At 36.6% G+C, this 26,954-nt stretch overlaps 4 protein-coding genes across 9 annotated transcripts; 3 read left to right on the top strand and 1 right to left on the bottom strand.

Annotated features, from left to right (window-relative positions):
* Window positions 1–67: 67 nt before the first annotated feature.
* Window positions 68–5,091, top strand: c06h1orf159 (chromosome 06 C1orf159 homolog). The gene is made up of 9 exons (XM_058778493.1): window positions 68–135; window positions 603–678; window positions 839–923; window positions 1,107–1,190; window positions 2,378–2,419; window positions 2,549–2,680; window positions 2,862–2,887; window positions 3,036–3,066; window positions 3,255–5,091. The coding sequence occupies exons 2-9, from the start codon at window positions 616–618 to the stop codon at window positions 3,356–3,358; spliced, it is 567 nt and encodes a 188-aa protein (XP_058634476.1). The 5' UTR covers window positions 68–135; window positions 603–615; the 3' UTR covers window positions 3,359–5,091.
* LOC131542129 (RING finger protein 223) lies at window positions 3,291–8,953 on the top strand. 3 transcript variants are annotated; one of them, XM_058778488.1, is made up of 3 exons: window positions 3,291–3,343; window positions 6,463–6,529; window positions 7,742–8,953. In XM_058778488.1, exon 3 carries the CDS (start codon window positions 7,766–7,768, stop codon window positions 8,438–8,440), a length of 675 nt encoding a protein of 224 aa, XP_058634471.1. In that variant the 5' UTR covers window positions 3,291–3,343; window positions 6,463–6,529; window positions 7,742–7,765; the 3' UTR covers window positions 8,441–8,953. The 3 variants fall into 3 exon arrangements, with proteins under 3 accessions (XP_058634471.1, XP_058634472.1, XP_058634470.1); XM_058778487.1 differs by lacking the exon at window positions 3,291–3,343 and adding an exon at window positions 6,598–6,766 and having other exon boundaries at window positions 6,507–6,529; XM_058778489.1 differs by lacking the exon at window positions 6,463–6,529 and having other exon boundaries at window positions 3,305–3,343.
* A 1,025-nt stretch (window positions 8,954–9,978) lies between these two features.
* LOC131542109 (PPARGC1 and ESRR induced regulator, muscle 1) lies at window positions 9,979–15,030 on the top strand. Its single transcript, XM_058778442.1, has 4 exons — window positions 9,979–10,105; window positions 11,614–14,166; window positions 14,255–14,371; window positions 14,510–15,030. Exons 2-4 carry the CDS (start codon window positions 11,643–11,645, stop codon window positions 14,575–14,577), a joined length of 2,709 nt encoding a protein of 902 aa, XP_058634425.1. The 5' UTR covers window positions 9,979–10,105; window positions 11,614–11,642; the 3' UTR covers window positions 14,578–15,030.
* On the bottom strand, window positions 14,427–26,495 carry rereb (arginine-glutamic acid dipeptide (RE) repeats b). 4 transcript variants are annotated; one of them, XM_058778438.1, is made up of 18 exons: window positions 26,217–26,493; window positions 25,457–25,495; window positions 25,325–25,373; window positions 24,922–25,046; window positions 24,661–24,760; window positions 24,313–24,411; window positions 24,088–24,168; window positions 23,848–24,001; window positions 23,597–23,689; window positions 22,434–22,630; window positions 22,171–22,347; window positions 21,943–22,053; window positions 20,102–21,249; window positions 19,671–19,905; window positions 18,660–19,350; window positions 18,428–18,568; window positions 17,077–17,254; window positions 14,427–16,893 (listed from the first exon to the last, which is right to left on the bottom strand). In XM_058778438.1, the coding sequence occupies exons 4-18, from the start codon at window positions 24,939–24,941 to the stop codon at window positions 16,857–16,859; spliced, it is 3,462 nt and encodes a 1,153-aa protein (XP_058634421.1). In that variant the 5' UTR covers window positions 24,942–25,046; window positions 25,325–25,373; window positions 25,457–25,495; window positions 26,217–26,493; the 3' UTR covers window positions 14,427–16,856. The 4 variants fall into 4 exon arrangements, with proteins under 4 accessions (XP_058634421.1, XP_058634419.1, XP_058634417.1 ...); XM_058778436.1 differs by lacking the exon at window positions 25,457–25,495 and having other exon boundaries at window positions 18,473–18,568; window positions 26,217–26,495; XM_058778434.1 differs by lacking the exon at window positions 25,457–25,495 and having other exon boundaries at window positions 26,217–26,494.
* Window positions 26,496–26,954: the final 459 nt, after the last annotated feature.

The following is a 26,954-nucleotide window of genomic DNA, read 5'->3' as shown; positions in this document are numbered from 1 at the left end:
TAAAAATGTATCATAAAAGCTGTCTAATAAGGTACAACAGTGAAAGACTTGTATTTTGACAGTGCAGTTTATTAATCAGGAAGTAAAGTCACGTTGTCAACAGATTTCTGACACATTAAGACTTGCGCTTCACAGGTAAATTCACTTGTTTATTATCATAAAGTCTGTATTATGTCGTCGGTGAACGAAATAGTAATGGCTTCTGTTTTATCTATAGACTGTTTTGTATCATGGCATACTAGTTATCCATACAGCAAGCTAAAGTAATTAGCCAACTGCTCAGTGAATAGACTGTTGAAGAACTTGTTTGGTAGGGTAGCGCTTGTTTGTCGTACAGTGTGTCTTTATAACTGGTGGTAAAATGCCATTCTTTAGAGAATGTACACCCAAAGACCGAGAAAATAAAGCTGCATTACCAGTGTAGAATTAATTAAACGCCTCGGAAGGGGCCAGTCGTGAGATGAGTTGTGCATTGCACTCAGAAAACCTTGATGGCTCACGCTTGATGTTGCCCCACAGAAAACGGATTACCTCCAACTGTGGCATTTTAGAACATAAACATAATGGGTTTCAGATCCATATTGACTCCATCTAACCCACAGGAGTAATCTCATCATGAGTACAGTCTACTACATCCTCAGTGCTGCTCTTTTTGTGTTAGAAATTCCAGAGACCAAGGTATCTCTTGTCTTTTCTCTTCAGGAATCTTTTCACACAGCATTCAGTATGTGAGAGCCATAATTATTGTAAATACATTGGTTACTGTAATTCCTTGCTCTAAAACTGAATTCAAGATCTCTTCCAATCTTGATGTATTTTTGATTTGTATGTGTTTCAGGCGCTGCTGGAAAACTCCAATGACTGTTGCGAAAGAATAAAGAGAATGAATGAAACCTGTGTGAATATTACACTCTGTGATCCTGGTATGTTTCTAAAGTAATATCATTAGCAAAATTTATACAGAGCTGCAAATAAATGTGCCTCTTTAATACAACATGAGGAAATTAACACATGAGCAAATTTTGTTTCTGTGAAATGTTATATGTAATTCACAAGGACATTTGGTATAAATTATATATATTTTGTAATCTTGAATCCTCCTCTAGGGCTCCTTCAAGTTCAGGAGAACAGTACATTTTGTGTGTCCTGTGACTCAGTGGAGCAGGGGAATTCAACTTTACTTAACAATAGTAAGTGCTTTGACATTAAAGAACATCTCTGTATTTTAGAAGATTGCTTGTAATGTATTTTTTATAAGTAAACACACTTTATGCACATGCATCATTCCTCTATCTTGCTTTATTGAAATGTTTAAGAAATAGTTCACCTAAAAATTCAAGATAGCCTAGATTAATTTGTTTCTTCATCTAAACAAACATGGATAAAATTTAGCATTACATCACTTGCTTCACCAATGGATCCTCTGCAGTGTATGGGTGCCATCAGAATGAGAGTCCAAAGAGCTGATAAAAACATCACAATAATCTACAAGTACTCCACATAACTCCAGTTAATTAACATTTTGTGAAGTGAAAAGCATTTTTGTAACAAACAAATTTAAGATGTTTTTGACTTCAAACTGTTGCTTCTGGCTAAAATATGACTCCATAATCCATAATATTGCTTTCTCCAGTGAAAAAGTCGCCTTGTTGGAATCAGAAGACAAATATGCACAAATCAAGTACCATTTACAAGGAAAAACAATCCAGTTCTAAACAAATATGTCAATGGATTTTGATGTGAGAGGACAACAGGGGATTCACTGGAAGAAACGTTAATTTCAGCCAGTAAATTTTCATTTTTGGGCGAACTATTCCTTACAACATTAGAAGGGCTCTTTTTGATGTATTTAGTTTATTATATGTTATATATAATAAATATGTGACCCTGGACCACAAAACCAGTCTTAAATCGCTGGGGTATATTTGTAGCAATAGCCAAAAATACATTGTACATTGCACAATATTATCGATTTTTCTTTTATGCCAAAAATCATTAGCATATTAAGTAAAGATCATGTTCCATAAAGATATTCTGTAAATTTCTTAACGTAAATATATCAAAACTTAATTTTTTATTAGTAATATGCATTGCTAAGAACTTCATTTGGACAACTTTAAAGGCGATTTTCTCAGTGTTTTGATTTTTTTGCACCCTTAGATTCCAGATTTTCAAATAGTTGTATCTCCTATCCTAACAAACCATACATCAATGTAAAGCTTATTTATTCAGCTTTCAGATGATGTATAAATCTCAATTTCGAAAAATTTACACTTAAGACTGGTTTTGTCGTCCAGGGTCACATATCATGTGTATGTGTATATATATATATATATATCTTTTATTTTTAATTGTTTGTTTTCAACTCTTCCTCTAGCAAGGACTAGTCACATTCTAGAATCTTTAATCACAGTGATTGGTAAGTTACTACCATTGTTTAATGATACTTATGTGGACAGCCCACAAAAACCGCTTTAAAACGTTTTTTTTTCTATTTTGATTTGCACTCCGGAATCTCATCTTTTGTGCATTGTGTCTGTAATGGCAGGTGGTCCAGGTGTAGCAGCTTCTGTCCTTCTAGGAACTCTACTGATCAGCCTGGGTCTCATCCTTTCAGTTGCATCTTTCTTTTACCTTAAGCGTTCCAACCGCCTCCCTGGTGTCTTAAGGCGCAATAAGGGTAAAAAAAAAAAAGTCTTAAAACCCATAAATATGTAAATCAGTTAAAGCTTTGGTTGACTTTTTTACCCAACTGTGTTGGATATTTTATGTATGTATGTATGTATTATTATTATTATTATTATTATTTGGAGTGTTTTTATTCAAGATGAGTTACAGGAGCATTGTATTTTATATTCCAGCTTTTATATTCCAACCAAGTGAGACGGTAAGAAATAAAAATAAAATTATAAAAATTATTATAAATTTTTATATTACTATAAAAACATTTTTGGTATAAATATTTTTGACGTTACATAAACAAACACAGCATTGTGTGGATACCAAAGTACTAACTTGTTAATTTTTCTAACAAGGCTGTCATGATTCCTGAAGCTACATCTTCAGGTAGGAGAAATTTTAACTACTGTATAATCTGTATTTTAAATTTAATCAAAGTTCCAAAGTGGTGGTGCAAAAAACATCTATTGGGATTATCTGAATATTAAAAACTTTTACTTGCTCTGTTTAATGTATACTGTAGGTTGAATGTGACCCTTCTGTTCTTACTCCTATATCTTTTAAATCATCTACAGCTCGCAAGCCAAGATATGTCAGGAGGGAGAGGCCGTCAGCAACATCAGCATCCAGCAGTGCTACTGTGGCAACAGGGGCAGTAACCAAGGTATACAATGTGTGACCAGCCTCCAAGGGCCAGCTATGAGCCCCCATTTAAAACATGAGTCTGTCCTATAGCACTGTTTTCTTATAGGATTTACTTTTTTGGTGAAATTGTCCTTTGTAGGCTACATGAAGAAGTGATATGTCTTGATGTAGGCTTTATCTTGGAAACATTTTCTTTTCACTGAAGCCGGTTATTTATTTCTATTTATATATTTTTCACATAATTCGTTGTTCCTTCTTTCTTTCTTCTTTTTTTTTTTTTTTTTGAAGAGACCTGGTGTTGCACTACTAGAGTATTTTTGATTGTTAAGCTAAAATTCTGTCCAGTAAGTTGTTTTTCAATGAATTTTGTAATGTTTATATTTATTACCAGTATTTTTGTGTAATATTGTACTTTTGAATCTTGTGACATTGAAACTAGGATCCAAAAAAAAGACTTCCGCAGTTAGTCATATTTGCACACAACCTACTCCTCAAACCTCATGGAAGTTAAAAAATAAATAAATACATAAATAAATTTAAATATTTACCATTCAGTTAAAATCATTGTTTTTGAACCTGTATACACAAATAATATTTTTTCTATTAATTCTGTACCATTTCCACAAATTCCATTAGCACTTATTAATGCCATATACATATGCTGGATAATACATTGAAAATTGAAACATTGAAAGCATTGAAAATACTCCTGGCTTGGGTTTCAACGTTAACAGCATATTCATGTTCTATTAAAAAGTGTGCATGAAATATCCACCTGTTAACAATGCCACATTCCACACTATATTCAACATAGAAGGTTCTGGCTTGCACCAAAGTTTTTCCCAGGTAAATAATGATAAGTTCAAATTTGCTAGGCCTTAAAGTTGCAAACTTGCTGTTAATACACAATATATAAGTAAAGTTGTGGAAAAACTGTTGCCAAACACAGAGATACCTACTGTATTTATCCCATCTTTCCATTGTGTAAGACAAAGTGCCATTAAGTGAATGCGCTAATGAATGAAGACCTATAGTCACCATTTTTGATTTTGTACATTTTATACAAAATTTGAAAGTGAAATTATGAAAGAACTTTAGTAAATTGGTCTTGTTTCTTGGTTGGAAAAACAAACAAACAAAAAGCTTGATATCATTGTAGTGTTATAAACAGAGTGATAAACACTGGTATTTCTATAAAAGGAGTCAAAGCCCGTTACCTATTTTACTTTATTTTGTAGTTGTTTAATGCAATTAGTGGCCTTTAAAATGCCATATCATCCCCTATGCCTATATAGTTATGATTTTCTGTGTAGTTTTTGGTTTTCTCATTTGTATTAATGGTTCTGTTTATTTAAAGGATTATTATAATTTTTATACACATTTTCTACTTCATTTTAGGAAGGGTATTTGAACAATGTTTTGTGAAGTTTAAAATCCTTATTATGCTGGATTAAGCAAAAGCTAGGAATGTTTACTTAAGGTGAAGGTAAAAGATGTGGTTTTGTGGGGGTACATAAGTGATACTGACTCTAGAATATAACCACTTAAATTCAACTTATTTCTCGTGTCATTTTATTGGCTGTTGTGCAGCAACTGGAAAGCATGTCAATAGATTTTGTATATGAATTATGTTTTGATGGATGTTGATGATGAAATTTTTTTTTTTTTTGTATGTTGATGTCCTAACAGAGTATTGATCACATATTGAATCATATTTGATGAAGATTTCAGTGTTTACAGAAATAAAAGATATTTTGATTTATGAGAAACAAATTACTTGCATTTACTTTATATCATATCATTGCAAAATGTGATTTAAAAGATGATGCAAAGAGCCACGGTGCACAAAATAAACAGTCCAGGTGGTGACTGGTGTTGATCATTAAAGACTCATTTGCCATATAGAGGTTCTGGGAAGTGGTAGAGTAAGGTTGGGCTGGGCGTGGTGGTTATAAAACTCTTTTTACAATTTGAATTGCTGGCAAGTATTTTCATTGTGTTATCATCTGTAGAATAATTATTAAAATGGTAAAATATTAGGTTGAACTTGTCAAAAACAATTTCAGGAAAGTGCTCCTGTGAATGTGACCAATCACCAGTTTACATGTGTCTTTGGTAAACAGATGGAGGGACTTTGATCCCATTTACCTATAATAATATAATCACTTCCTTATAATAGTAGATCAGAATAGAGCAAGAGCCATGTGACTGTCTTTCCATTAGCTCAATCCTCTGTGACGTTTGTCATGTCTCACTATTTGGCAACAATGGCAAAATACTATAAAGTATAAAAACTTTTTTTTATACTTTTATACCCCCCACACCCCCACACCGTGACTCTTGTTGCACATGTATACACATCCCAACCATTTTCCTTATACCTGGCTGCTTATCTCCAAGTGAGACAGAGACTGGTAATATATTCAATCAACAGTCATGTGATTTGGAAATGGTTTGAATTTATGGCCGATTTCTTTAGTATTATGGTTTTGTTATGCACGTGCAATGTCTTATCAGTTCCCATAAGCATTGTTTTTGTGGAACCAGATGAATAACAATTAACATGCAGACTGTTGTAGTTTTTCAACAACATTTTTTTCCATTTATGTTAAAGGGACAGTTCACCAAAAATGAAACTAGTGTCATCATTTACTCACAAGTTGTTCCAAACCTGATTTTATTTAAAGATCATACAATCCTCATCAATAGTGACATACAAATTTTAGGTTTAACTGTTTAGGTCAACTGTTTGGTTACCGTCATTCTTAAAAATATATTTTGTGCTCAACAGAAGAAAGAAACTCATACCAGTTTGGAACTTGAGGACGTGCAAACAATGATTTTTATTTTTCAGTAAACTATTACTTTAAAAAATACACACATTTTGTGTGATACAAAATATTCAGTTGCAGCACCTGCTCTAACTACTGTAACTTGATTAAACTATTAAAATCGGAATAATTCACAATGCTGTGAATGAATGTGCTTTAAAAGTTGTGTAAAACATTACTTGCTATGCTTTGTCATTCTTACGTTAACCAGGGTACACAATGACAAAGCTTAACCTAATCCTGTCGGGAAACCAGTTCCTACTTCCCTCTCTTTGTTATCCCTCCTGCTTTTTCATAATTTGCACAGGTACGTGTGTCAGACGGTGTATGTGTGAAGGTGGGGTTGAGGATCTGAGAGAGAGAGGGAGAACAAGGTAATGATTTATGGTTTAACTCATTTGAGTCACAGCTCAGAAGTATAATTCAAACTTGTGAAGAGCAGGTGAAGGCAGTTACACTTTACCGGAAGACCAAGACAGACAGGTCTGGAGAAAGACAGCCATTGAAATACCTGTTTTGGGAAGTTTTCAGCCTTTATTTGAACCCATCTACATGAAGTAGAAGAAAGCATCAACAAGATAAAAAGAAGATTACTGTATTCCTGTTTTAAGGTAATACTTTTTTCTTCGGTTCACACTGCCCCAACAAACAAACAAATAAAAAATATTTGAGTTTTGTTGGATCAGCATTTTAATGTTTTTGTTGAGCTAATGTGAAACAACTGCAAATTTAGCAGTTGTTAATATTAGCATTATTTTTTGGGGCAATTTAAAGCAGCTTTAAATCCTTTGATCCAAATTGGAGATGTGTATACTTGTCTAGTCACAGTACAATAAATGTGAATACAAGCAAGTCATGATGAACAGGTATATGTGATGCTGATTAAAATGATATGCATCATGGCAGTCCTTGTCTAAAACAGTATTTAAAAACATTCCTTTCATGATTGTTTTTTTAGATTTTGCATATGTTTTGTCTCAGCATCACCTTCATATATATATATATATATATATATATATATATCATATGCATGGCATTAATGATGCCCATAGCAACCACATTTACATTTGGTTGTTATCTGCTATCTCAGATACTGTTGGCTTTCCATATAACCATTTGGGGTTATAAAATTCAAAAGGGATTTTGCTCTTTTTTTCATTCATTCAGTTACACAGCACAGTATGCATTCTATTAATAAAAGATTGAAGTTAACTTTAATCACATCAGAAGTTTTTTTTAGAACAGTTCAGCATTAAGATTTAATTCCATTTATATAAACTATATATATATATATATATTTAGGAATATGAGTTTCACTATTTTTTTAATCATATTTTGCCATACTGTACTTTAAGTCATATGTGGATTCACTCAACTCCCTGAACTACACTTGTAGACATATTTTTAAAATCTTTTAAAATTTTACATTTTAATGTGTTACTTGCTGTTTCTTAGTAATCTTTGGTGAAATTAACTAACTATCAATTGTGAAAACTGTTTCTACACCATTTTTTAGTGTAGGACAACAGCATATATCTTTTAAGTTGTGCCAATGAATAACTTGAAGGATTCATTTTGCATTTCAGATTTTCTTCTGACCACACAACAGGATGGAGGAACCAGAAGTATCAACAGCATCACGTACCAATTCAATACGGCACCAACACAAGACACCGGGCTCCGGTGATGACCAGGACAATGCCTGGGATGCCGGTCCAGAGTGTTCAATCTGCTTTTGCGCATACGACAACACCTTCAAGACACCGAAGCTTCTCGAATGTACCCATACCTTCTGTCTGGAATGTCTGTCTCGCTTTGTGACTATTTCACCAGAGCAGGAGGGTACCCAGATCACCTGCCCTCTTTGTCGGCGGCCAACATCCGTGCCTGAGCACGGTCCTCCAGATCTGGCCACCAGCCAGGAAGTTTTGGGCCAACTTCCAAGCGACCAGCAACAAGTGGAGAAAGTTTTTCTAGATGGAGAGAGGCTGTGCTACTCAAACCCTATGATACCCAACCGCGTCTGCATTGACATCGGGGAGCATAAACCAGAGCAGACACCAACAACAGAGGAGAGAAGACAGGGTTGTGGATACAGACTGCTGCGATTCTTGGGTTTTTATGGGAACTGGAAGAGGCTTGTGGTCTTCATCATAGTGCTTTTTGTGGCCTTATTCGTTATACTGTGGCCCCTCCAGTGCTTTATCATCTCAAACTCCATGTCACAATGCTTCGGAGAATCATCAGCTATGCTCAATTCTCCCAGACCTACAGTCGGTACCTAAGACACACAGGTGGACACAAGAAATTTTTATTCAAACCTGGAAAGAGTTTAAATTTCATGAATTACAAATGACATTCAGGTTGTATGGGCTTCAGTCTAAAATCATGACTGATAAGCTGAAACCGCAGCCACAACCTTTATGGCTTCATATGACAGGAAACCTGTATTGGTTAAAGTTCTACTTTCTCATTTAAAGTCAATATTTGTTGCACGAAATTTCATTGTCATATCACATACTTCCTAAATGCCACTGTAAATATTTAAAATTCTTTTTTGTGTTTAAACCAGATGGACAAAATCAACACTAGAATAAAACAGTTTTTATAATTTACACTTTTAATAGGATCCTGCTTGCAGGTTTGATTGCTTTGGCTGGAACCCTCTAAAATCTCTTTGCACAATTTGTAAAATAATAAGCCTGCAATTTATTGTATGTTTATTTGCAAAATTATTATTATTATTTTATTAATTAAGCATGTATATTAACTGAGTTTTTAAAATGGTTGTACTACCAGGTAAATATATTTTGTAAAATATAAAAATTATTATATTTTTTTTATCAAATGTATCAAATCTTTTTATTAAAAGTTTCTCACTATATCTGTTTATGTATATTTTCACTACTAAATAAACTTATTTTTATTGAAAATTCATTATTGCCTAAAATTATACCATAATTTATTTAAAATACATTTTTTTCACACTAACTATACTTCAAATCCATTAACATATTTATTGACATCACTTAAGACTTACTGATATAAAATTATAATAAAAGTTTATTTGGAGTATTTCTTTATTGCACAATGCACATTTCTTAATATTATGCCTAAAATGGGTTTTAATATCATAAGGATTGTTTGATTTCTGTATGATATCAGTCTTTGCATGCAAGATATTTAAAGTGTACCTGAAGAATACTAGCAATAGTTCTATTTAGCACAATCACATATAATTTAGTATATCTTTAGTTGGACCGCAGAAGCACTACTTCTGCGCAATTAAAGTGCATTAAGCACGAACTTAGTTGTTAAATTTAGCAGACTTGAAGTATACCAGTTTAGTATACCAAAAGTACACTTACACTGTACTTTTATTAGCCACAAAAATATGTAAATGTATTTGTAGTATACTTAGCAAATACATTTTAGTTTTTCTTCCCATTAGAATATTTTCATTGTTTTTTGTAAATGTCATTTTCTTTAACAAAATATAATATACTAGAAATATTCTTATGATATATTTACAGTAATACTTCATGGCACTATATAACACTGTCAGACTTTTATTACCATAGATAAGTGGTGATTGATCCTAACTTGTTTTCACAGTGTTATTTCCTGAAAACCATAAAAACAAAGGATTTTCCGTCCAGCATGTTGTTCAAGGATTTATCCCTTTATTGAACAGCAGCTTAGCTGATCAGTGACAGATTCGTACCATCTCCCCAGAGAAAACCTATTTATAAATGTGAAATGGAATGCCCCTCTGAGAATGCAGGACACATGAACACTTCCATGTGATCAGACACATAGCTCTATTTATAACAGACCTGGACGCAGGGCCCCTTTCTCCCACACGCAAGGGCAGTGGGGTTTTTGAAGGTGTACCATGCCAGTGTCGGATCAACATTGAAGTGTTTCGAAAGCATATCTAACGACTAAAGGTAGGAAAAATATAAAAGAAATGAGATGTTGAAAAGATTTTTAATGGAAGCTGACTAGATGCAGAGTTTGCGGAGCTAGAACTTTGTGGAAATATTTTCCATTGGCCTGTGCAGTGTGTACTAGTGCTACTCTACCAAATGAACTTAACCATGTACGCAATGAAAAAGGACGTCATGCACAGGGTATCATTAATATTCATAAGCTAATAAAGAACTAAAGACTCAGTTTGTGTATTAAGACAATGACTGAATCGAATAATAACAGTTATGATGTTCCTGGGAAAAAAAATATGAAAATGAGCCTATAGCTGAATGCATTATCCTAATACTAAATGCATCTCCACGTGTGTTTGTAAGAAAACGCCCCACAAGCTGGATAAGATAAGACTGTTTCCCACTAAAAAGTTGTAAATCATGATCGTCATTCTTGGCATCAAGGTCATTTCTAATCAACTGGACCATGCAAAATATTTGCAAAGGGCAAGTCACCCAAACAGCACATCATGCTGCTGTGTTTTATGTGGGGCTATTTCCTCTCACTGACATCTTTCAATACACAAATCACCTTGCAGTGAGTTGTTTTGAATACTCTGGGTACAGTCTGCTTTGGAGTCAGCTTACAGTCAAACCAAGATCGTCCTCACAGGGGCTTTGAGCAGTGTTTTGTTGAAATATTTCAGAATTTGAGTTACTTGAAACAAAAGGATATTTCTCATTTAATTTGTTGAAAAGGAGTTTGGGCTCTCGCCTGTTGCATTTGAATGGCCTGCTGAAAGAAGATTTTGTCTTTTGAACAATTGAAACTTATTTACTGTACAATGTTGCTTTTTAGTTTTGTGTGTGGTGGCCACTGTCAAAATTTTTTTAATATCCAGTAGCTAATGTCGCACAGTTTTTGTTTAATAGTTTTATTTAGCGGATCAATATAAATCTTTCAATCTTAAAATTTCCTTAAATTTCAATCTTAAAAAAAAAAATCCTCACAACCATAATAAAACCTTGCATGGTTGCTATTAGTGATAATGTTAGCATCTGTCATTCATGTTAACTTTTACCCAACAGCCTAGATATTAAATTAGGTTTACATGCAAAGGCATGAAAAAAATGTATACCACATTTTAAATATAGTCAGACTGAAATTAAACTGTTTTGGGAAATATTTTTGGATGTCCAATGTTTTTATTATAATTTTTTTTTTTTGATGCCTTTTAACTCAACTGTAGCAATAACAGCTCTTGTTGTTCAAAATGCTGCATGCATGACAGATGGTTTTTATTCTAAAATAAACATGAAAATTATATAACGTAATTGAAAGATGCAGTCTGTACTGATTACTGTTCAAAAGTTTTGGGGTTTTTTTGAAGAAATTAATACTTTAATTCAGCGAGGATGCATTAAATTAACTTCCAACCACCAAACTTTTGAACAGTAGTGTATATGTTTTGGTAACAAATATTATTATGATTATTTATAATTGTGTTGTTTTTTTTTTTTGTTTGTTTTTTCAGATGTCATAAACCTTTTGAGCTCAACTGCAATGGATGACTTAGACCACAGTGTGCTGATAGCAGAGCAGGACTGGGACTGTTTCTGTACAGAGAGTGAGGAATGTTCTGTTCAGCAGGCTAAGCTTGCAGCTTTAGATGAGTCTGGCTTCAGTGACACTGACGATGACAAAACCTTTGTCCACGTGTCATCTGTTCCCACCCAGACTAGCCTTGACCAACTCTGTGAAGAAGATAGAATAGAAGGACAAAAGCAGCATCAAATAGGAGAATGCATATCAGAACATACATCTGAGAATTCAGAATTTACTGAATATCCTAGTCCTAATACAGAGCCACAGAACACCTGGTCTGCTGAGCAGATGTCCGATACTGGAGCAAATGAACCGGGGGCTACATATGAAGACAGCAACCTGACTGAGGAGTTAGATTTAGAGAAATTAAGAGGAAATTATGAGAATCAGGAGAATGGTGAGAATAAATCAAGCCAAGCCACAAACACACCAGTCTCTGAAATGTCTATAGAAGAAATAAAGCATGAAAAGAGCATATATGGTATAGACTGTTCAACAGTGGCCAAAAAAGAAAAGGAACGTTGGTTTGTGACTGTAAATGACAGCCCAGTCCGTCTGAGAGTAAAAGATCCCACCTCAGTCCAAAAAAAAAAAAGAAAAAAAAAACCTTCTAAAAAATTCAGACAGAATACCGGAGTGATGGAGAAGTGCTCTTCCTTAAATAACAATACAGAGCCAGATAAAGAAACTACTGAGAGACAAACAACGCAGGAGAAATTTGAACAAGAAAATATTTCTTTTTACTCACCCAATATTCAAAATGTGCTTCATATCCAAGATATTAAATGTATTTCGCTCACTGAATCATCTGAGGGTGAAGAGGAAAAAACAAGCTGTCCTATAAGTCTGAAAAAGGAAAGCATGACAGAAATGCCAGAAGCAAAATTAGAAAGAAATCCCGCCGACTCTCTAAATTCACTTTTAACCCCCAAACAGATGCCACAGACCATATTTAAAGATCTCACTGGCCCTTTGCCACAGTACTGCAATCATGAAAGCGCAGTGTGTGATAAATATGACAAATCCGTAGTAGAAATCAACTGTGAATGTCAACATACAACTGATCATTTAAGCCACTTTAATAATGACACAGAGGTGGAAAGTCCCAGATATATTCTGGGTGCCTCTAAACCCAATGCTCCTTCAGATACTAAAGAAGAAAAGACAGAACAGCAAGAGCCCTTGGGACAGTCTTATAATAGAGAAGAATCCCAAGAGACACAGTCCTCCAGTAACAGTGCCAAGACTTCAGGTCCAACTCCACCCATATTTGCCATTTCCTCCTTTTGGGATGAAATGGAAAAACTAACAATAAATGATATTTTGCAACTTAGAACAGCCAATAACAGGTCTTTACTGACAGAAAGCATCATTCCAGAAGAAAGCAGCCCTGTGGTCGCCGTCAACGCTCATCTTCTAGATAGGGGTGAGGTGGAATCTAAAGATGATAGTTTAGAAGATGGTCTAGTAGATGACACAGCAGATTCAGACTATTTCACACATTTGGATGACTCCAAACCAGACCGATCGAGCTGTGAATTCTCAACTTACTCTGACTTCGATGAAGAGTTTCTACAGCTTCTTCATGCAAGTGCAAACCCTAGCCCTGAACCCCTTGAAGGCAAAGAGCAAACCCAAAGTTTTCTTGAGTCTGGCACGGATTCAGAAGAAACTTGGCAGAGTGAATCAAATGGGATGGTGAAGCTGTGTCCTGAGAATGATACCTCCCTATATTTGTATTCAGAAAGAGAAGCAGAGATGCAGGACATATTTCAAATAGCTAAAGAGGACAAGAACATGAATGCCTTTCTGCTGGACCATTGTAGCACAAGGAGATCAATGCCTTCACCAGTTTTATCGATTTCTGATATTCTAGACAATCAGTGTCTGCAGTCTTTCTTCGAAATCTTGAGAAGTGACACCGAAGCAGAGCAAAACCAGACTTGGATCCCAGATAGAAGCACTTCACTTTGTTTTTCACAGAACTTATCTGTGGCTGAGACTTATGATGACTTCTTCTCAGACTTTGAAGTTGGGAATTTTCTCTTTCCTTCAATTCAAGTTTTAACAAAGAGTGAGAAAACATTGGTTCCTATCTATTCTTCTTCTCATTCGGTGGTGAAAGACCTAGAATATCCAGAGGTAAAAGAGGCGAGACCGTCGGATTGTGAAGATGAGTGCGCCCCAATCCCAGTTATGAGGCATGCAAGGCCCTCTGAAACATCAAACATGTGCTTTATCACTAGTACCTGGAGAAACCTTTCTTTGAGACGCACCAAACTTTTAATGGGAAGGCCTTGGTGTAGGATGGCCACCTCTTGGGGTTTTCCCAAGACAGCTGACACAGTCTACGGTTATAGAACGAGAATTACAAGTTCTTCTATAGCTCAGCCAAAGCTTCCAGAGCTTTTTCTAGAGAACCAGGCCCTTGGACAAGTGACAGAACATCAGATACGTGTTGGGGCACCAGTCGCAGACGCAGGTACATTCTTAAGAGCTTTTTCTTTTTTTTTTTTAGATTAAATAGACATGAAAATGTCAAGTCTAACATCGTAAAATTCTGCTTACAGATAGAGATCGCTTCCTTTTTTCATTAAAGCAAACAGACATGTGCCTTGTTTGCATTGCTTTTGCATCTTGGGTACTAAAGTCAAGCAACCCACAATCTACAGACATGTGGAAAGCAGGTAAAACCAGCATGCAGATGATGCATTTGTGCAATGAGACACAATGATAAGGCTGTTACATATTAAATTAGGCAATTTATTCAGATAATATGAGCACACAAAAGTAACATGATCCTTTTTCCCTCTATTATTTCTCAGCTCTTCTGGCAAACGTGAGCGCGATATCTGCAATCCAGTACTTGCGGCGATACGTAAAAGAAGGATGAACCATAAAAATCTAGTATTAGAGCTTTCTGAGGATTTCTCACAAGGGGCCAGTGTACAGGAAAGGGTTAATTTTGCACAAATTCACAACAAACACTTTAGTAAATACACATATTAGATTGTATTCCATATTTACTAACAGTCTAATATTTTCATGTTTAATATATTCAGGTTACAAAATAGGTGTTCAATCAATAAATAACTTATCAAAGGACAATTTTGTTAAAGAAAAGCATACAAAGCAAAGGAGGAAACATTAGTTTTTTTTCCGTACAAACACTTGTTCAGTTAGAAGACATATATTGCTTTAGATATTATGTTGATATGGACCAGAAATGACAACTGGTAAGTTTTGCGTCAGTTATATTCAGGACTCAAGCTGTGCTATACATATTTATGTAATTCACAAGTAAACTATTTTGCAGTGTACATATAAAAAACATTTTCAATGATAATCACTCTAGATGTATCTATTAAATGCAAAAACATCATGCGGCCAAAGCTTAAAAAAAAAGTTCATATAGTTTTTCAGTGAAGAAACTGATTTGAGCACGTCATGAAGAATATAAATTTGCACATAAAATATAGTTGGAAGTCAAGGAGGTATCAGAAAGTGCCAGAAAAATATGACAGCTGCTTAATGTCAAATATTTCTATCACACAAAAGCAAAGATTGACGACAGTGTGATAAATGTATATAAAACAGCCTCAAAAATTATGCTTACAAAAAACAAGTTAATATATTACTAAAAGAAAATTTACTGATGAAAAAATTCAAAGATCTGAGTTCATGTGTTAATGGATGAGTAAAAATGATTCAAGCTGTTTGTAATATGCATGCATTTATCATTCAAATGAAAGTTTTGAAAAAAAAATTCCAACTATAAGGTATTTGCAACCAAACAATACTGTGCATGTGAAGACAAGTATGCATAAAGACATGGATACTAAAATGAGAAAATATTTCCCATTAAAAATATCCATATACGTTGTAAAATGCTAGTACAAATGTTTAGTGTCAACTCGAAGAAAATAATGACTTTTTGGCAGTTTTGAAAAAAAAAAAAGACCCATCAAAGTTCCACAATAACGGCATTAACAGATAACACTCTTCAAAACGATGGCACTCCATTTCATGTATTCTATTGTTATTTTAACAATTAATAGTAGTGCACAACAATACACTTGTATTGCATTAAACCATCACAATATTACTCTTTCTCTCTCTATTGTGTTTATAATGAATTTCACCTTATTGTGAGAATGCTGTGCTCTTTCCCAACCAGCCTGACTATGAAAAGGTAACTTACTCAGCAGTAGCCCAGTTGTTTAATTGGCTGAGTGCACATGCTAGGATTGAAGCTGGTAGTGAGGATACCATCAAATATGCCATATGCATTTTATTGCTAAGTGCAGGTCCCTCTTTATAAATGAACATCCTAAACTTCTGTGCCAAGTAGGGTTGACCCAGGAACTGACCTGCTCTATCAAATTGTGTCCTTAAACACTGCAAGCACGAGACTGTCGGCCTGATCGGTCTTCCACAGCATCGTATGACCATGGCAGTGAAGCGACTGTTCTGCAGAGCTAGACAACACTACAGTCATCATACTAATACTCAGCCTGAATTTGGTCTACATTATTAAATTAAAAAAGCTAAACTGCTGAAAGAATAAGGTATTGTGGAGTTTACTAAATGTGGGGTTTACTGTATATTGATGAGCGCTCTGAGGTATAGATGAAGAGGCTGTCAGAGAAAGGGAAGGACAGAGTATGTAAAGCATGCATTTCTTGCACACAGGTCATCTGAAGTTTTTGTATCCAAATCTATCATTGCAACTTTTAAATTTCAACAGTTAATATATTATTTTAAACATATAATATTTACAATCTTAAAACGAGTGTTTCAATAAACTTTGAAACTAAATTGTGATAAACTCTGGATATTGGACAGCACTTTTCAAATACTTAGTAAATCTACAATATTGTGCTTTTAGCACAATAATGACGTTACATGGGAATTTCATTTATTACAGAAACTTCTACATTACAGAAATTTCTAAATAGTGTTCATGCAAGGAAAGAAAATTCAGTGTGCTCCAAAAGGCTAGTTATTTCATATAGCACAAAGGAGTCGGTCAAAGGTTTATAAGTGCCAAAACAGGGATAAACCCACGCTGGGTTTTCTGAAATATAAGGTCTGATACCCTGAACACAGAATCTCTCTGTAATCCACAGTGGAGGATTTGTTCATTTCAGGACTGCTTGTCTCCCTCTTTCTTCAGACGGCTGTCAAAGAGACAACAGAACAACATGTACTGTGGAGTGACAACAAGTAAACAACTTTTTTTACTTTATGTTCTCAGTCTTATTGTAAATAATTTTTCTGTACATGCTACTTCAAAGAACAAATATTTTTGCAATCTTTCATCAAAACATCTTGCTAAATGCTTATTTACACATGCACTCTCGAACAGAACGTCAAGGTCTCTGTGCTTCACCTGTAGTAGTCTTCTTGGCTGGGGAGAGGAGCACTATGTAAGTGTGCATGTCCATGTAGCCACTGCTGCTCCAGTGCCAGCCTCTGCAGTTCTGCTGACTGTGCCTGCATCGCCTGCAACTGATGCGCAGCTGACATAGGAGCCAGGGGTCCTGGTAACTCTCTGGGGAATGGTGTTCCTATTAAAGAAAGTGAGAGCATATCTTACTTCAGTTACTTTTCCCCTCACATATCTGAGAACTATTTCCTACCGTGGGACTATAATGTGTATGTAGATGCTGGATGGTCTTGTGAGGCAACAATAAAGCAACAACGTGTTGACAAACAATATTGCATTACATTAAGGATGTACATTTCAGCCATTTTGGTTATTTGAGTAATGAAAGTCACAATGATAATTATCATCAGCAAAAGACAGGCCCAGACAGAATCTATAGACACTTTTTGAACTGATTTGGAGAGAGGGACATTCAATGTTTGTATTAATATTTTAAATTATATACAGTATAGTACACATTTCAAAATGTTGGGGTTAGTATGTGTGTTATTTAAAAGACTTTATTACTTTTATTAAGCAAGGATGCATTAAGTTGATTAAAAGTGACAGTAAAACATTTAATGTTACAAAATATTTAAATTTCAAATAATTGCTTTTCTTTTCATTTTCAATTCATCAAAGAATCCTGGGAAAATATATCACAGATTTCACAAAAATATTAAGATGCAACGTTTTCAACATTGATAATGATAAGAAATATTTCTTGAGCACCAAATCAGTATACCAGAATGATTTCTGAAGGATCATGTGACACTGAAGACTGGAGTAATGGCTGCTGAAAATTCAGCTTTGCCAACACAAGAATAAGTTACATTTTAAAATATATTAGAATTAAAAATTTTAAATTAAAACAAATAAATCTTTGATCAAATAAATGTAGCCTTGATCTTAAGACACTACATTTAAGATAAAAAAAAAACAACTAATCTCACAGACTGAAATATAAATAATATTAAATCTTAATCTTGAATATTAATTTCACAGAACTGATATTTGTTAAAAGGAGCTGAAAGTACTACATACTTATTGGCTGCTGAAAGAGTAATATTTTATTTTATTTTATTTTACTTCATGCATGTGATGAAGATATGGCTAATCAAACGGCAGGATGTTTCACTGCTCAGCATGATTGTAAAGCGCTTTGGGTGTATTGCAATACACAATAAAAGCGCTATATAAATGCCTCATTCATTCATTCATTCATCATTTAGGCCTGGCTATATGGGTTGGAAATGTTAATTATTAACTTTATTTAATAATACACATGAAACTGGGAGTCTATTTGGTGACTCACCAAACAGAGGGTGGCGGAGCATTTCATGCTCATGGGGTAACTCACTGAGTAGGGGGTTGGAGATGGCACCAGGTGGGTAGGGGAATCGTGCCAGAGGGGGGCCAGCAGCCAATGGGTCCACCAGAGGATGAGGCCCTTGGCCTGAAAGAAAAATACATTGATATTTCCATTTACTTTCTTGAAAAAATGTGATCTAAATAACTCTGTTAACCTATGTCTCTGAAGTTCTCACCTTGATTGAGAGGGTCCTGTTGGTGCAGATGAAGATGGGAGTGTATATGTGAGTGCTGGTGGTGGTGTGGTGTAACATTGAGCATCTGTAGCCGTGCAACAGGGTCACCAGCAGCAACAGAGGCCATCCTTTCAGCATGGAGCCGTTCAGCTGTCAAACGCTCAGCGTAGCTGATTTCCGGCCGAGGGGGTGCCGCTATGCTGCGCTCCATGGCTGGGTGGAACTGGGCGAAGGGGTGAGGCCCAGCCACATGAGGCAGAGGCAGTGCTCCATGCCGGGCAAAATGCTCCATGGGATTTGCCGATGGATGAAGTGGGTTCTCCAGCTCCGGCGGTTTCACCTCAAATCCGGGCTTCATTCTTTCTCGGATCTCTCTCTCTCGAAGTTCACGAAGCTCTCGCTCTCGAAGGGCTGGGTCTGCTGCGTACAGCCCTGGCATGTGATAAGCTAGCAGGTGCTCGCCGGGCCCAAGTGACATGAAGAAAGGATGGTTGCGGTTGCTGGGCGACATGACGTGGGGGCGGGCGTACTCGCTGAGTGTGCGGAGGGCTGGAGTGTCAGGGCCGAGATATGGTGGAACTGCAGCCACGGTGGTGGGGGGAGGAGGTTCGAATGGCGGACGGCCTGGTTGCACATGGGCAGCTAGCAGGTGGTCACCTATTCGGCCATCATGGGATGAGCTTGAAGCACGCTATGTGAAGAAAAAAAAAAAAGGTTTTATATTATAAACTTCTTTAAAGAGATCTTTATCAAAATTTGTAAAAAGACTGTAAAGCAGATCTGTAACTGGCAAATTATATAAAATAAATTTTAAACAGTGTAGGAGTAAAAGGATTTTTTTTTTTTATTATAATTCAGACTTTTTTTGCATTACAGTATTTGGCATGACACATTACATTAAAAAGAATTTGTAAAATAAATAAAGCTAAAAATAGTTTTTTAGATGCACTATCATTTTTTTTTCTTTTTTCTGAAATGTCAAATTCAAAAGTAAACACCACGTATACTTACAGAGGCTTTATCAGAGTCTCTCTCCCTTTCTCGCTCCCGCTCTCTTTCTCTTTCCCTCTCACGCTCTCTTTCTCTTTCTCTCTCTCGTCCCTGTCGAGCGCTCAGCTCTGCTTCTCTTCTGGATCTTTCAGCAGCTTCCTCTCGTTTTTTGGCCAGTTTTGAAGAGGCCAGTGGAGTGAAGTACAGGTCTGTGCGAGAGCAGGAGTTGTAACCTCGGTTGAGGTGTTTGATGAATCTGCAATTAACAAAACAGAATTTACTATGCATGTTGAATCGTACAGTTATTTTAATAAATGCTGCATCTTCGTGAATAGCATTTGTTTAGAATATAAAAACATTTTAGACTACTACTTTGGGAAAATCTTTTTTGTATATTTATAATTTTTTAAATATTTAAAAATTTCAAGCATTGACAAATATGATCTCTATACCTTGCTGACTGACTTGCATGACTGGGTATGTCAACCACTGTCGGTACAGGAGAGGGACTTCTGCGAGGGGGAGGCGGACTATCGCACTCTTCCTCCTCATCAATTGGCTCCTCTTTGATATGAGCCTGTCCGACTGGAGTGCTTGCTGAGGAGGATGTGGAGGGCTGATGGGCAGGGATGGGAGAAGCGTACAGAGGGAATGAAGCAGTGGATTCCGTAGCAGGACGATTTTGGGGAAGCAATGGGTGAGAACTAGCTGCAGCTGGAGGGGCACTATTAGTATGACCTTTGACCTGCTGGCTCTGCGACTGAGTCAGAACGGAAGGTTGAGCGGGGTGATTTTGTGGAATTATATGCAATGGAGGAGGCTGGGAACAAGGCAAGTGTTGTGAGGGCAGGGAAGCAAGCGGTTTTAGAGCAGGAGGTGGAGGCAGATTGGGGTGGATCTGCAGGAAATGGGGTGGAGGTGCAGAAAGGTGAGGGGGCTGCTTGTGAGAAGGTGGAATTGGAGTGGTTGGAGGGGGCTTGATTTGGGATGCTGCTGTAGGGGGAAGAGGAGGAAGAGGGCTCTCTCTTTGAAGGTGCAGTGGTCTGGAAGAAAACCCTGGTGGCTGATTCGCTCCAGATGAAGGATTCTGCAGCTGACCTGGATTGTGCTGATAATGGGGCGGCACAGGGAACGACTGCCCCTGCCCAGGACACTGCCCCTGCTGAGACGAGGAGTTTGAATAAGAGGTGGGGGTTTCGGGTCCCCTGGGACCAGTTCTGAAAGAAGTTGGAGATGGCACCTCCTGGGAAACCTCTACGGATGGTGCCTTCGAGGTGGTGGTAGGAGCTCCAGGTGAAGGTGCGGATGAGGATACAGGCAGAGAGGGCTGAGGAGATGACGGTGTTTCAGAGGGGGCATGTGTTGTTGGGGTCGCAGCAGGCTGCTGGGGCTGGGTTTGTGGGTTTGGGCCTGGTGCAGGGGGCGGTGCTGGGGAGTCCGAGTCGCTTTCGTTGGCCTGCAGGGGACTGGCCAGGCTGGGGGAGGAACTGCGGTTGTCCTGATCAATGTCTTTAGTATCACTGCTGCCATCATCATTGGCGCTGCGGCTATCGGAGCTCTCGCCTTCACCCTCACCTTCTGATGGAGAATCAGGCCCCTCCTGGATTAGAGATATAGCGTTTAAAATCTAAACATCATGGCAGAACTATATGGTATAGACATTATTATCAGTTACGGCTAATAAATTGTCAATATTAAAATTCTGTATTTAGTAAAAAAAAAAAAAAAAAAAAGATCAATTATGAAATACACTAGATTACAAATAAAACACTTACACTCACTTACAGAACACAAAAAGACACTAATAATTCAATATATATAAATGTACATATACATATTCATACACACATACATTATATAGATTACATGTGCGTGTATGTATGTATATACATATATACACACACACACATACAGTACAGTACATGCTATGTATTATGCATTATAATTTAAATTTATATTTACATTTATAGTATATTGAATTATTAGTGTCTTTTTGTGTTCTGTAAGTGAGTATTAGATGACGCCAATGTAATCTAAATGTAAAAATAGGTAGAAATGAACATGCACAATTAATATCCAATACAACAACATACCAATAAACAAATGTAAAAAATTAATAAGTTTAACGAAAACATAATAGTGGCTCAGTCCTTCCATCATTGTGTGTCTATGGATTTTTTTTCTACCCATTTTGTCATCCACCATGTAAAAATCACGAGTAGTATCACTTAGCCAAGTTTTTAATACATTATATACTTTTAATACTTAAGACTTTTTATAAAATTTCTCTTACATGATTCTTGGGTCGTTTCATGTTTTTCCTTTCAGGCTCATCAGCATCTGGAGCTGCTGACTCTCTCTGTCTTTTCACACCCTTTACTATAGATGCCTCTACTTTTATCTTCTAAAGTTTAATAGGGAAAAAATGGAAATGAAAAGATTAAACAACACAAAAAGTATAAATACACATCTGTGCACTTTTTACAAACTCTAAACTGAGCAGGTTCCTTTTTATCACTACCTTGTTGGTCTTCCCAGCCACTCCATTCTTGATATCAGAGCTGGAAGCCCTGGTTGCCATAGCAGTGGAACTGGCTCTGGGGGACTGTCCATTAGATCGCACATCCTCGAGGGTGGGAGACATGCCCCTGTCTGGACTTCCGGTTGGTCTGTTGCGACCACTTCGAAGTGATGACATCTACATGTAAAGGGACAGGAAGGCTAAATTAAGCAAACTACTCTTTACATCACCATGAGCACAACTAATGGAAAGGATAGACCTACATGTGGTGGCACCCGACTCCGACGGGTCTTCATCCCATGTCTAACTCCCTCTTCCTCTTCTTTGACAGGTTTGAAGAGGTAGGGTGGATCTGCTGGTTTGGGAACAGGCGGCAGGCGCCGATGCTTGCTGAAGTGAGAGTGGCAACTAGAGCACAGCAAGACATTGTCTCTCCCTCCATGATGCCAGTCTTTGGAGTCTGAAAGAAACATTTGTGTGAGTCATATCGAAAAAGAAGACTCCTACAAATTCAAAGTATATACAGACGTCTGAAGAGTTAAAGGCTGACGGCTAACGTCAAAGTTAATTGATGTTTGCAACCTATTTTACTTCTGTAATTTAGCATATTAATTCTACCATTCAAAGGTTTACTAAAAAAAAAAAAAGAGAAAAGTCTCATGCTCACCAATGCTGCATTTTTTTTTGATCAAAAATAAAGTACAAACTATTATTGTGACAATTTAAAATAACTGTTTTCTATTTCAGTATATTATTTATTTCTGTGATGGCAAAGCTGAATTCCACTCCAGTCTTCAGTGTCACATGAACCTTTAGAAATCATTCTAATATGCTGATTTGGCGCTTAAAAACATTTTTTCTTAAAAAATAAAATAGTTTTGTGGCTTAACATTTTTGTGGAAACTATAATTTTCAGGATTCTCTGATGAATAGAAAGTAAAAAAAAAAAAAAAAAATGCATTTATTTTAAATAGAAATCTTTAATAAGAGTATAAACGTCTTTGTCAGTTTTGATCAATTTAAGGCATCCTTCCTGAATAAAAGTATAAATTTCTTTTAAAAGAAATAAAATACTGACCACAAACTTTTGAATGGTAGTGTAATTCTGAGTAAAATATTCAACGAGAATAAAAGTGTAAAACAGGACTTGATTATATCCATTGGGAATTGTTGGAGAAACATTTTCACAAGCCCAGGAATGTACATTATGGAAACAGGGTCAATTTTGCATCTCAAATTGATTTCAAGAATAGCAAACCTAAGCAGGTTGAATCCAGTGTAGGGTGAATAAGTACTGCAGAAAGTCACTTTCAGAACAACCTGATGGTTGATGGACACATGGATATGCTCAACAAATTATTAAGTATAAACAGAATTCTCAATATAGAGGCTATATACACCACTGAAGAAGGGTGGAAAAACTTACTAGTGGTCAGACAGTGACTGCAGGCTTGACCTTTGCCACCCTGCTCACTATCCTCACTGTCCAGATCATCTTCACTCGCTGAACTAAGTTCCACTACAGACAGGGAGACAGAAAACACAAAAAAATAAATGTATTAACATTTACTTCTTGTGGAGTTACTTCCTTTAAATTATAACTACATCAGATTTGCAATCATGTTTTGACAGTCTGCAATAAATGAACAGACATATGGTACATAGTGCCACACTTACTGGAAGAAGTGCGAGATGTTGCATTGGCTGCAGCTGTTGTGTTGCGAGTTTTCACTTTGCGAGACACCGGCTGCCTTCTCTGCTGCCGATGAGGTCGTGACGCCACGGCTTCGGGAGTTTTCTTCCAGTAGTAGTAGAATGTGATCAGCTCACCCTGAGATGACAAATATGTTTTTAAAAAATACAAGACTGAAGCTAACACACATGTATAATTAGATTTGAATTGGCAGGTTTCCATACCGTTTTCTTACTAGGAAGTAGCTCCTTACGGATCTTAAAGAAGTTTTTGCCATACTGTCTGAGACCTTTGATAAACCGTTTCTGTAATTGAACATGATAGCAGATTGAGAAATCTTAACTTTGACTTTTTGAAAAGCTCTAGTATCATTCCACTATAAATTACCAGGCTATATCGGTGACAAAAATGTCAAGATAGAAGTGAAAAATACAGATTCAGTTTCTCACCACTTCATCTTCCGACCAGCACTTCTCAATGAGTTTTGGAACTGGTTTCTTCACCAGACACTGCAGGGCTTTGGCTGCATCGTACTGGCTTTCATGGAGCTGTGCACAAAACCAAATAAAATTATATACCCTAGTTGCACAGTAAATGAATTATAGTTGAGATTAAGTTTGATTGAGTTTTCACTGCCTTCAATTCAATTACATCAAAGATCATAAATTACAATCTATATTCAATTATACTTATAATATTTTTCTTAAAAATATTACAAATTGAATTAATTTGAATTCAGTGGAATTGTGATTAAAATTTATTTTATGATAAAATACAGCAAAATTACAAGCACTGACCGTATTTAAAGCATTTAACGTGGTATCATCCCGGGAAGCCGCAAGACAACCATCCTCCGTTGATCCTCCATCACACATCCCTGCAAAAGCTGCCATGCTCCTGTTTATTCAGAGAACACAGAACAAAAATGCAGAAGATTATGTTGAATCACACACCATCCACAGACACCTCAGATCCCTTTTTAGACATACCCTCAAGTGATTATGAAGATAAATGTAAAACGGTGAATAGGAACTGGCATCCAGCCAAGCAGCCGTTACCTGGCAGCCCGTAGGTACATGAGAAGGTCACAGTCATTGACCCCAGGTGCCCACACCAGCTCCTCATTTTCTGTGACAGACTCTGTTCCATGAGCAGGTGGCGGCTGTAATTCAGGTAGCTTGGCCTGCATATAATAATATAATGGTCAAAAATATAAGATAACAGAGTTTAAGGTCTTTAAAAGGTACACTCAGTAAACTGTTAACATTTCGATTTGTCCCATTACTACCAGCGGTTTTGAACTTTCAGCGTGGCTGTTGCCTCTTCCAGACTGGAGACATGCTTACATATAGCATTCTTTATTTATAAAACTTTTTTAATTATCAAAAATAATTACTGAATGCAACTTTAATACACTGCATATCTGCAAATACTTTTGGAAACACTTTGTAACTATTTTACCTGATGACTTGGTCCCACTCGAATCTCTCCTTGTGTGCTGTTCAACTGCCTGAAAGACGAAATATTATTTATTAAATGAAACATGACTGTGCAAGTACATTATTAACATTTTAAGGCTGAAGCAATACTTACAGCCAACATTCCACAGGTAAATACTAAAAAAAATTACGCCTGTAATAAACAATACATGAATAAAAATACCATATTTTAAAGAAACATGCTAAGTTAAAAAACTTATGTCCCTGTCATATGAGTTGTTTCATGTCGCTGTTTTCCACCCTTTTAAATCGCCTCTTTTCAGTGTTAATCATAAAATGTGATTTGCCTATCAGCAGTCGCGAAGATCAATCCAAATCCCGCCTACATAGCATAACCAGCCAATCAGCGTCCGACTTCTCCGTTCCCTCCAAAGGTTATATAAACGGAGGCTTGGACATCCAGTTCATGTATTTACACATAAATCATTACATTACTGCGTGCACAATCAAACACAGTGCAAATCGAAATCAGTACGTTCAACTTACAGTGGGATGTGCACAAACACCGTTCGCTGTGTAATCATTTTGGGCGAAAGAAAATATTATTCTAAAACAATTTCCTGGACAAATATTTACGGAGCAGACGAACAAAACTAATGTGTACATTTGTAAGAGCAGCACCGCGTTCAACATGCATTACATACTTAGCAGTCGTCTACAATATCTACACAACATCTGCCCCATTTTATCTCGTCAGGCTCCTAGCTGGCCTTTGCGTGTGTGTGGCCGAGCGAGACGAGCTGTCAAGTTCAAAATCATCTCGCTTTGCACTAGAATGCAAAAGTATTCACGCTGTGGCAAAAAGCGCTGGCGCGCGCAAAATCATTCATCTGTAATAAAAAGAAGCAACAAACCTTCGCGGACTGAACAGGTCGTCCATGGCAGAGGCTGTTTCGCTAATGTTTACAGTTTGTTTGCTGCGGCGGCGGCGGCTCAAAACTATGCTTTCCTCTATTTCATACTACTCAAAATGGAGGCTGCGCTGAGTATTTTTTCCTCAGCGCAGGCGATGACCTCAGTGTTCACGCACAGCCTACTGAGATCCCCTTCAACAAGCATAACTGAGCATGTGCCGCTGCAGCCAGCGCTAATGGGATCATCTCCGTGTCCGCTGTCTGTGGAGATCAGCTTCAGGGAGATGTGTTTGGCCATCCTCCCGTGTCAATATTCACACACAAATATAGACGTCTCGATAAATTTAACCACCCTAGTCTTGATGGCGTTCCTTTGCATATTTGATAAAAGGCACCATGCACGAACAGTGAAGAATAACAAATCTCGTCTTGTTATAGTCAGTGTGTGGGTTGTAGGATATAAATACAGTGCGTGTAGATTTAAAAGGACTGCTACTGTGGAGACGGTGGATTTATTTCGGCTCAGTGGAATTAGGCTAGACGCTTTAATGCAGCCCTGTCTGCTTAGATGGCTTCTTACATCTCTACAGCTTTACTGCTAACAAGAGGACTGGTGAATTATTATTAAATAATATTAATAACAATAATAATTGTATTATTATTATTATTATTATGTGGATCATTATTACCTCTTTTTTAATTAATTCAAAAGCATTATTTTACCACTAGTTTTATACC

Source organism: Onychostoma macrolepis, chromosome 06, assembly GCF_012432095.1.
Source record: "Onychostoma macrolepis isolate SWU-2019 chromosome 06, ASM1243209v1, whole genome shotgun sequence".
Classification (NCBI taxonomy): Eukaryota; Metazoa; Chordata; class Actinopteri; order Cypriniformes; family Cyprinidae; genus Onychostoma; species Onychostoma macrolepis.
This window is presented reverse-complemented; position numbering and strand designations above follow the sequence as displayed.